This window comes from Triticum aestivum, chromosome 5A, assembly GCF_018294505.1.
Source record: "Triticum aestivum cultivar Chinese Spring chromosome 5A, IWGSC CS RefSeq v2.1, whole genome shotgun sequence".
Taxonomy (NCBI): domain Eukaryota; kingdom Viridiplantae; phylum Streptophyta; class Magnoliopsida; order Poales; family Poaceae; genus Triticum; species Triticum aestivum.
In genome coordinates, this window is record NC_057806.1 from 575,524,988 (window position 1) to 575,535,968 (window position 10,981).

The 10,981-nt window shown below is 48.9% G+C and overlaps 2 protein-coding genes across 2 annotated transcripts; both read left to right on the forward strand.

Annotated features, from left to right (window-relative positions):
• On the forward strand, positions 1-4,174 carry LOC123104917 (cationic amino acid transporter 1). Its single transcript, XM_044526855.1, has 2 exons — positions 1-519; positions 2,523-4,174. The coding sequence occupies exons 1-2, from the start codon at positions 105-107 to the stop codon at positions 3,896-3,898; spliced, it is 1,791 nt and encodes a 596-aa protein (XP_044382790.1). The 5' UTR covers positions 1-104; the 3' UTR covers positions 3,899-4,174.
• Positions 4,175-6,896: 2,722 nt separating this feature from the next.
• Positions 6,897-10,078, forward strand: LOC123104918 (IQ domain-containing protein IQM6). Its single transcript, XM_044526857.1, has 9 exons — positions 6,897-7,213; positions 7,328-7,867; positions 7,979-8,044; positions 8,153-8,241; positions 8,346-8,436; positions 8,533-8,679; positions 8,792-8,884; positions 8,975-9,076; positions 9,197-10,078. The coding sequence occupies exons 2-9, from the start codon at positions 7,361-7,363 to the stop codon at positions 9,704-9,706; spliced, it is 1,605 nt and encodes a 534-aa protein (XP_044382792.1). The 5' UTR covers positions 6,897-7,213; positions 7,328-7,360; the 3' UTR covers positions 9,707-10,078.
• The last annotated feature ends 903 nt before the right edge of the window (positions 10,079-10,981 follow it).

Genomic DNA, 10,981 nt, shown 5'->3' on the forward strand with positions numbered 1-10,981 from the left:
TCTCCGCGACACGACCAAGCGGACGCCCCGAGGGAGCCCGCCCAGAGCCAGACAAACCAGCCCATACACAAGAGCCGGGACAGGAAGATAGCCCATCGACGGCCATGGCGATGGGCGCCGAGGCCGGCGGCGGCGGCGCGCGGCGGCGCGGGTGCGCGTGCGCCAAGGCGGACTTCTTCCCGGAGGAGTCGTTCTCGAGCTGGGCGGCGTACGGGCGCGCGCTGCGGAGCACGGGGCCGCGGCTGGCGGACCGCCTCACGTCGCGCTCCCTGGAGGCCACGGAGCTGCACGAGGTGCGCGCGCGGAGCGGCGCCGACATGAAGCGCGACCTCACCTGGTGGGACCTGGCCTGGTTCGGCGTGGGCGCCGTCATCGGCGCCGGCATCTTCGTGCTCACGGGGCAGGAGGCCAAGGAGGTGGCCGGCCCCGCCGTCGTCGTCTCCTACGTCGTCTCCGGCGTCTCCGCCATGCTCTCCGTCTTCTGCTACACCGAGTTCGCCGTCGAGATACCCGTCGCAGGTACGTGCCACGTGCACACAACACATACGCATGCGTACCTAGGTGCTATATATCGGCCCGACGCGCATGATCTGGTTTAAGTTCGCAAGAGAAACACACAGGCATGATCCGCGGTTCAGGATTTCTCCCGCCGTCGCCGTCTGACGATTAATCAAGATGCTTTTCATTTCTCTTTGGTTGATTTGGTTAATGGAGAAACTTACTAAGTACTCCTTTCGATCCAAATTAATTGTCGCGGCTTTCGTACAACGTTAGAGGGAGTAGTTTTTGTAGTGAATTTGATGGATAAGAAGGCACGTTACAAATTGGAAAGATTCTCTGTCACTGCTAAAGAAGTCCAAACATGAAGCAGGCCCTTAAATTAGAAATACAGTTATAACAATTACACTTGTAGAGATTCTGAGCTATTTTGGCAATTTCCCGTCTAATTGCCAAATGAACCAGCGAAGGATGAGTATGCTTGATCTATAATCTTCACAGGGGGGACAAGATATCGGTTGAATTTACCATATGGACCGGCCTCTCGCTCACTTCGAATCTGGCCAACACTTACAACGTGACAGGATTTATACTTGTTCAGTTTTCCAGGGGACAAGTCAAAGCCCAGAGCAAGTGTGTGGCATTCTTTTCCACACTGATGCGATGCTATCCAGTCCAAGTGATGACTTGAGTTGAGACCGGCTCACATGGATCCTTGACCTCGCACGCCTTAATAAGTTTCTTTTTCTTTTTCTTTTCCTTTCAAAATGAACGGTGTTTTAAAAATAATATCGTTCGTCAATTCTCCTTGGACGTTGGGTGATAGATAGTTCACACTTCACCTCACCAAACTAGTCTCAAGTGACAAGTCCAGTACTACTGTTGATTTGGTCAAATACTCTGCTTTCTGAGAATTCTCCTCCTTTGACCGAATGCTAACAGTGTAAGTATAGTGACAGGGATGAGATGGGCGTCCGGTTTTTTCTTCTTCTTATTATTTTATAAGAACCGTCAATTGAGTTCTACAGCACGTTACGTTATACTCCCTCCGTCCGGAAATACTTGTCGGAGGAATGGATGCATATAGACATATCTTAGTTCTAGAGACATTTATTTTTATCCATTTCTTCGATAAGTATTTTCGGACGGAGGGAGTACTAATAACTTCAGCAAGACATAGTTCAAGCGGAAAAAAACTACAGTTGGTCTAATTCACATCTAGATATTTTTTAATGATGTCACATCTAACCTTCCATATATATAGTGCAATATAAAAAAAACTAGGACAAAAAAATAGACCACGAACAAAGTGAACATCAGTTTATGTCATATCTAGATGTGTCATAGACAGATCCAATAGCATGAACTTACTTGTACATAAATGTTTTAACCAACTTTATGTTTGTGCTAGTACTTTGTCAACTAGCCAAATTGACGAATTATTCAGTTCCAGTATACCAGATTTTCCAGGAAATTCTAGCGTGCCATGTGAAGATAGAAACAGAGCGTAGTAAGGGCAATGCTACATCCACGCAATGGTTTACCTAAAGTTACGAACTAATCTAACGTGGGACTATTTGATCGGATTAAAGGAGGGGGCTAGGCCCACCCCACCTGAAAATCGGGGGAGGGTTCGGGGGCATGTTTAAATTAGTTGGAGTTTTGGTAGCAGCTACAGTCCTTCATAGGTTTAGGATTTGGGTCTGTTTAGAACACATCTAGATGTGACATAGTTATGTCACAATTAACCTGATGTCCACTAGGTTTATGGTTTTTTTTTCAGTTTTTTTGCTTTATTGTTGTGTATTTGTGAGAGCTTAGATGTGATATTCTTAAAAAACGTCTAGATGTGAATTAGGCAAACTATTAGGATTTTCGAGGTAGCAACCATATAAGTGTTGGCATTTCATCAGCAGAAAAATAAAATAAAATAAGCGCTCGACAAAATTCTTGCGAAGGATCGGCTTCGATCAATCCCTGACGGCTGACGAAGAAGGTTGATAAAAAGAATGGCTGCATTGCAGGCGGTTCGTTCGCGTACCTCCGGGTGGAGCTGGGCGACTTCATGGCGTTCGTGGCGGCGGGCAACATCCTCCTCGAGTACTGCATCGGCGGCGCGGCGGTGGCGCGCGCCTGGACCTCCTACTTCGCCACGCTGCTCAACCACCAGCCCGGCGACTTCCGCATCCACGCCCCCGCCCTCTCCCCCCACTACTCCGAGCTCGACCCCATCGCCGTCGTGGTCATCACGCTCATCTGCGCCCTCGCCGTCCTCAGCACCAAGGGCTCCTCTCGCTTCAACTACCTCCTCTCCATCCTCCACCTCGCCGTCATCGCCTTCATCATCGTCGCCGGCCTCACCAAGGCCGACACGTCCAACATGCGCGACTTCACGCCCTTCGGCACCCGCGGCATCTTCGCCGCCTCAGCCGTCCTCTTCTTCGCCTACATCGGCTTCGACGCCGTCAGCACCATGGCCGAGGAGACCAGGAACCCCGCCCGCGACATCCCCATCGGCCTCGTGGGGTCCATGGCCGTCACCACCGCGCTGTACTGCGTGCTCGCCGTCACGCTGTGCCTCATGCAGCCCTACGGCGCCATCGACAAGGACGCGCCCTTCTCCGTCGCCTTCGCCGACCGGGGCATGGACTGGGCCAAGTACGTCGTCGCCTTCGGCGCGCTCAAGGGGATGACCACCGTGCTGCTCGTCAGCGCCGTCGGCCAGGCGCGCTACCTCACGCACATCGCCCGCACGCACATGATGCCGCCCTGGCTCGCGCAGGTGCACCCCAGGACCGGCACGCCCGTCAACGCCACCGTCGTCATGCTCCTCGCCACCGCCGCCATCGCCTTCTTCACCGACCTCGGCATCCTCGCCAACCTCCTCTCCATCTCCACGCTCTTCATCTTCATGCTCGTCGCCGTCGCGCTGCTCGTCCGCCGCTACTACGTCACCGGCGAGACCACCGCCGCCGACCGCAACAAGCTCGTGGCCTGCATCGCCGCCATCCTGGCCACGTCCGTGGCGACGGCCACGTGCTGGGGCCTGAACGTGGACGGGTGGGTGCCGTACGCGGTGACGGTGCCGGCGTGGCTGGCGTCGACGGTGTGCCTGTGGGCGCTGGTGCCGCAGGCGAGGACGCCCAAGCTGTGGGGGGCGCCGCTGGTGCCGTGGCTGCCGTCGGCGTCCATCGCCATCAACATCTTCCTGCTGGGCTCCATCGACGCCAAGTCGTTCGAGAGGTTCGGGATATGGAGCGCCGCGCTGCTCGTCTACTACCTCTTCGTCGGCCTGCACGCCTCCTACGACGAGGCCAAGGCGATCGCCGCGGAGGCCCGCGCCGGCAAGGTGGAGGACGGGGACGCTGGGCAGATGGCGCCGCCGACCAACGGCAAGTGATACTAGATATCATCAGCGCGCGGTTCGTCGCCCCATACATAAGACGTGAAATTGTGAATCATAGTGGGATTGTATAGTAGAGTGTGTCAGTATGATATGCACATGCACCATCGACCAGAACCTACTCGAGTACCCGTGGAATTGCAACCGGGTGACAAGTTTATGTTAGGATGACAAGGTAAATCTCCTAAAATTTGCTAGTGTTGCGTCTGAGCTTAAAGTTTTAAAATTTGTATTCAACTTCAAGTGTGAAAGTGTAGGCTGTATTGGCATCCATGGCAATCAGTGCTCACTCAGAACATCTCTAGCAGATCTCCTATCTCTTCTTCCTATTCCATTTCCCTAATTTTCTTTTTAGGAGAATCACTGTTGCTCATCTAGCAAAACCTCTATCCTAAAAAAATTATTTTGTCTAATCTTCAATACATTTTCAAACTTACATAAAATATATTAATTAAAAACTTGACACGGTTCGTCGTCGTTGACCGCACACGGCGGTTCCTTGGCGTCCTCCATCCCCCATAGCGGTTCTTCTGCAGCGCCGATAAGTTGGAGATGGGCTGTAGCGATGATTGCCAATCGTCCACCACCTTTTGCGACAGCTCCTCGTCACCCTCCGTCTCATGTGGCTCCTCCTCAACACCCAGCCACAGTCGCAGCGACAGGTCGTGCGGGCATGGATGCGCGATAGAGAAGGGGAAGGGGGGAGGTGTGTCTCGTTGCCGACAGTCCGTCGGGCAGGAGAAGCGGCTCTCGGCCACAGTGAGGGCGTAGGTGCGCTAGTGGTAGCAACGTAACAGAGATCGCGTCAGCAAGTGGGAGGAGGAATAGAGTGAGAGAAAGAGAAGCACTGTCAAACCTAGCCAAATGGGTCAGTCTTAGCATGCTGCCCATGTGGGCCTTTTGCGACATGTTTATAATCGGGTCCTGCCTCTGCTTTTGAGGCTGGGCACGGGTACCCACACAACACGCCATGTTTAATGGGCCGCCATACCGGCCCGTGTAAGAAGGGGTCGTACCTGGGGCGGGAGGGTAGCACGCGTGCTGGCCCAACATGGGCCGTGTACTTTGCGTGCCTGGGTGGGTCGTGTCATGCCTGGCACGACTTATGTACTTGGTGTGTCTAGGTGGGTCGTGCCATGCCTAGCCCATAAAACCTATTTGACCACATTTAAGCGTTGTTGGGTATGGACAAAGCTCTCCACTCTTATAGGAGAGTAGGTAGTGCGGGAGTATTCGCACATAAATCACAGTAGAGCGAATGGCTTGACCCTATGGTGCATTGCCACACGATTCGTGCACTCAATCAAACGGCCCATGGGTCGTTTGCTCGGAAAACATTGTCACCTGACGTTAGTGGTTTAGCATTTAGGATTACGTTACATTGGATATGTCCATAAAATATGGACGCAAATATCCGATGATCGATCGTCGGGGAGGGAGGCTCCAACGACTGAATTTGTCGCTCGGACGAGCTGCTCCCAGGAACAAATCGGTCCCCATCGATCGTTCGCCAGGGGACGGGCCAGGGCGAACCCCCATTGGCCCATAGGCCCAGTTTACTGTTTTTTTATTTAAATGTAGTGGGTGAAAAAACATATTTTCTTGTAAAAACAGAGAAAAAAATGCCATGTACCTAAAAGAAAGCATCTCTTTAAAAAATGCTATCTCTTAATAAAAAAGCCACCTCTCTAAATATAAAATGCCATCTCTTAATATAAAAATGCCACCTCTTTAAATTAAAAATGTCATGTCTTTAAAAAAACGACATCTCTTAATATAACAATGACACCTCTTTAAATAAGCAATACCTTATAAAAATGCCATCTCTTAATATAAAAATGTCACCTCTTTAAATTAAAAATGCCATCTCTTAATATAAAAATGCCATCTCTTTAAAAGAACGACATCTCTTAATATAAAAATGACACCTCTTTAAATAAGAAATGTCATCTCTATAAATGAAAAATGCCATCTCTTAATATAAAACTTACACCTCTTTGAATTAAAAATGCCATCTCTTAATATAAAAAATGCCATCTCTTTTAAAAAAATGACATCTCTTAATATAAAAATGACACCTCTTTAAAATAATGCCATCTCTTAATATAAAAATGCCATCTCTTTTAATCGAAAATGCCATCTCTTATTACAAAGATGTCATTTCTTTAAATGAAAATGCCACCTCTTAATATAAAAAAGACACCTCTTTTAATGAAAAATGCCATCTCTTAATATAAAAATGCCATCTTTTTAAATAAAAAATGCCATTTCTTAATATAAAAATGACACCTCTTTAAATAAAAAAAATGTCATCTCTTTAAATAAAAATATGGCACCTCTCTAAATAAAAAAATGCTATCTTCTAATATAAAAGTGTCATCTCTTTAAACAAAAAATGAGATCTCTTTAAATGAAATATGCCAGCTCTTAATATAAAAAGACCATGTCCTTAAATAAAATGTTATCTTTTAATATAAAAATTCCATCTCTTAATAATTGAAAATTCCATCTCTTAATTAAAAAATGCTATATCTTAATAAAATAAAAATGCTCTCTTAATAATTTTAAATGCCATCTCTTAATTTAAAAATTCCACCTATTTAATAAAATAAAAACGACATCTCTTAAAACAAAACTGGGTATCTGTTTAATAGAAAAAACACCATCTCTTAAAAAAATATAAAAATGCCAACTGAAATACTTCAAGGAAATATATTCGAACACAATTCTCCGATGAGGGGGACTGCGCCGCTAGCCAGTGTGGTGGCGAGGATTGTTTTGAATAAGTGAAATGTTCGCTGCCTTTTGTCTTACATCGACCTAGTTTCAAATCTGACGTGGCAGCGGCCTGGCGCCATGATTCGTGCAACGGTGGAAAAGGGGCTCGCTGCATGCCTGGGTACGGTACGGATGGAGAGGAAAACAGGAGGAAGGTGCAGATACGGGGAGCATCGCTGGTTTCGATACACGCTATTCCCGGCGGACAGCTGCCAGATGCGGTTCGGTCGGAGCACGTGGAATGGAAAATGGAAGTCCCTATCTACACCGCCACCGCCGCCGCCACCGCCGGCCAGCCTCCGTCTCCCTACATATTGCCGTTGTCTCACACTAGCAGTAGCACACACATCCATTCATATCGATCGGATAATTAGCTCCCCTCGACTGACAACCACGTGCAGTAGCTACCAAACCACCACCAGTTGCAGTCGGTGCTTTGTTTACAGGGGAGCGGCGGGCAAACAGCCGGACAACACCAAACATTCAAGCAGCAGCAGGCATACCTCAGACCTTCTTGTTGGAGGCCGGCCGGAGGTGAGAGTGTTCTCCATGATTTTGTAGCAATGATTTTTGCCGTTTCTTCTTCTTGTTCAGCACCGATGGTTGGCATCTGAAGCAATGGCTTGATTTTGGCCTTGTTTCTTCCAGTTCGTGTCAAGGTAGGTCCAGGCTACTAGAACAATGGGGGTCATGTTCTCCTGCCCCGCCGATGACTATGACCCCATGGAGGAAGGCATCCTCGCGCCGGCCGACGGCGGCGAGCCGACGATGCTCAGGGCCTTGGGCTCCGGTAAGCTGCTCATACAGGGGTCGCTCAGCTTCAAGAGGGAGCGGCAGCTGGACGACAGCCCGGGCTCTCTCCAGCTGGAGACCGAGATCTCCATCAGGACAGCCGGCGCCGGCGCCGAGGCCGAGGCGCCGCCGCCGCTTGCGCCGAGGGAGCTTGCCAGGCTGAGCGCGGGGGCGGAGAGCCCGAGGCACGATGCTGCGGCGCTCAGGCTGCAGAAGGTGTACAAGAGCTTCCGCACGCGGCGGCAGCTGGCCGACTGCGCCGTGCTGGTGGAGCAGAGCTGGTGGAAGCTGCTGGACTTCGCGCTCCTCAACCGCAGCTCCGTCTCCTTCTTCGACATCGAGAAGCAGGAGACGGCCGTGTCCAAGTGGTCCAGGGCCAGATCCCGAGCTGCCAAGGTAGGACAACAAATTTCGCATCTGAATTTGTTCCCAAACAAATCTGGTCTGAAATCGGCAAAACTGGGCTGAATATCTTGTCAAATTTGGGCGCGTTTTTCTCTTCTTCAGGTTGGAAAGGGACTGTCCAAGGATGACAAGGCGCAGAAACTCGCATTGCAGCATTGGCTCGAAGCGGTGAGTGTCTCGTCATTTTTTCCATCTTCTTACTGATGTACGTAGTACTATGTTTTATTTACCACGCCATGAGCTGATATTGGTACTCAAATCAAATTGTTAATGGAGATTGACCCGCGCCACCGCTACGGCCACAACCTGCACTACTACTATGATTGCTGGCTCCACAGTGAAAGCAACCAGCCTTTCTTCTACTGGTAAGTTAATTAGCTCACTCTAGTCACTAGCCACATTTCTGAATTGTTCATCCAACGAACAGAAGAATGTGAACTTATGGTCCTTGTCATCGCTAAAAATCCAGGCTTGATGTTGGAGAAGGCAAGGAGATCAATCTTGAAGGCAAGTGCTCCCGATCCAAGCTTCTCAGCCAGTGCATCAAGTACCTCGGTCCGGTAAGTAGTGTTTCCCAATCATAGACTGAGCAGGACTGAGTAGGAGTTGTAGCAACGCATATATGGTGGCTGACAGAATGTATTGAAACTGTGCAGAAGGAAAGAGAGGACTATGAAGTCGTGATTGAGGACAGCAAGTTGTTGTACAAGAAGAGCCGGCAAATAATCGACACGTCCTTCGGCCCGAGAGACGCAAAGTGGATCTTTGTTCTTAGCACATCTAAGAGCTTGTACGTTGGTCAGGTAAATATGCAGTTATGCGCATGCCATCGTATAGGGAGGGCAGCCCTAACATAATCAACTGTAGAAATACCAGTTCAGTGTGTGATATGAATCTTGCCATTGTGAATTGCAGAAGAAGAAAGGTAAATTTCAGCATTCTAGCTTTCTTGCTGGGGGAGCTACCTCTGCTGCTGGGAGACTGGTTGCTGAAAATGGAACCCTGAAGGTAAGCAATTCCTATCTGCAAACTGCTCTTATATTACATCCAGTTTTGTCAGGCAACATGCTGACACCATCTGAACTTTATTGTTGGCAGGCTATTTGGCCTCACAGCGGTCACTACCGCCCCACAGAGGAGAACTTCCAGGAGTTCAAAAGCTTCCTCATGGACAACTTGGTTGATCTCACTGATGTTAAGGTAAGCATCCTACGATACGATTCAGACAAAAATTACACGACATTTCCGGCCGTGTCGTGTCATTGTGTCAATAATACATTGTAGCACTGTGGTCTTACTACATGTTTCAAATTGCTGCAGATGAGCCCAGCAGAGGAGGACGAGGAATTCTGGGGCAGCCTCAAGAGGATCTCGTCGGAGAACGACAAGTCTGAAGATGGCCCTGCTGCAGTTGAAGAAACTGGCTCTCTTCAGACAACTCAAGCTATTCAAACAACATCTACGGAGACAGAGAAACGGGAGGAACCAGTGGTGGCGCGCGAGAAGATCCTTCAGAGGATCAACTCCAAGAAGGACATGAAGTCGTACCAGCTCGGCAAGCAGTTGTCCTTCAAGTGGACGACCGGGGCAGGCCCTCGGATCGGGTGCGTGCGCGACTACCCTTCGGAGCTCCAAGCGCACGCGCTAGAGCAGATGAACCTGTCGCCGCGGTGCGCCGCCGCCGCCAGGTCTGCGTCCACCCGGTTTGCCTCGCCGCTGAGGCGGAGCTTCAACAGCATTGTGACGAAGGGGGGCGAGAATGAGACGTCCACGCCGAGAGGAGCGTTCCGGTCGCCTCTGCGGCATGGACTAGCTGCAGATGAGAGGTGAAATGAGCACACTTGCAGTTGCAGCTGCCTGAAGGAGAGCGTCCCCAATCAACTGGAAATGGTACTGAAATGCATGCAGATGTGTGCGACAGGAAAAATAAAGTACAGTAATACTACCTCTGCACACTAATATAAGACGTTTTTGCAGTCAATTTGAACTGCAAAAACGTCCTACATTAGTTCACAGAGGGAGTAACATACTGCCTGCGTAGATGTAGGAACTGTAGTGTAGTCCGGATGATATGCATATACGTTGTTTAGTTGACGTATATTACAGCTGCTTTAAATAGATAAGGACACCTATGTAAAGATTCTTTCATTCATTGATGAGAGCAGTGACTCGATGAAAAATTAAGCACACGCTTTCCCCTCATGTTCTAGTGGCGCTTCAAAATTGTGATGGATTATTATTTTTGCCAAATTGTTGCCCTTAAAGGGGATAAATTTTATTCAGCTAACATGCCAAACAGTGTGCAGAGAGTAGCTTTCCCTAAGGTAAAGAAATGGCTTCAAAGGCCATTCTGATATTACATCTGCAAGCTTTGCTGCATAGGAAAGAGCAGCTAGTGGAAGATCTACATAAGAAAGTCTTCTTTGGCCAGAGAATGAGCAAGGAGATTTTGGGTCCTTGTAGGAGTTGAGGCAAGAAGCAAAGTTGAAGAAATCGGCAAGTATATGCTTGATCCTCCAATGCCCTGGGTTGGGGAGTAAGTTTCTATTTCTTCCTTCCACAGCATTGACCTTTCTGAAAGAAACAGAGCTCCATCCCAATGCCATGACAGCCGAACCACCAAGAAGTAAACCCATGGCTTCTACTTGCAAAACTGAAAACACATTCGAGGTCGCCGCTTGAATGAAAACAGAATGTCTAGAAAATGCATTTTCGAGGAACACTCCAAAGGAAGCTTTATTCCGTGCGGTAGAAGGATTAAAGGTTGCGACAACGTATGCCGAGGTACCTGCTGGTGGTAAGGTGCATGGGGATTTCTTAGAAGAACTTAAAGTTGGGGTCCTGATATGTTCTTCTGTAGCCTCTTTTAAACCTGCATTTAGCATTGCTTTTGTAGCGAACACAACCCGCAAAGGGGTCCAAGATTTTTTCTTGAATCAAACCTCATTTGTAGCTTTCCAAACATTCCATAGAAGAGTGAATACACTAGCCAGATTTACTCTGAATGTTGTGCAGGCAAGATAAGGTGAATGATAGACGAAGGATATAAAGCCATACAGGTTAGGATCCAAAGCATCAGTTTTGAGACCATAAGAAAACTAAACA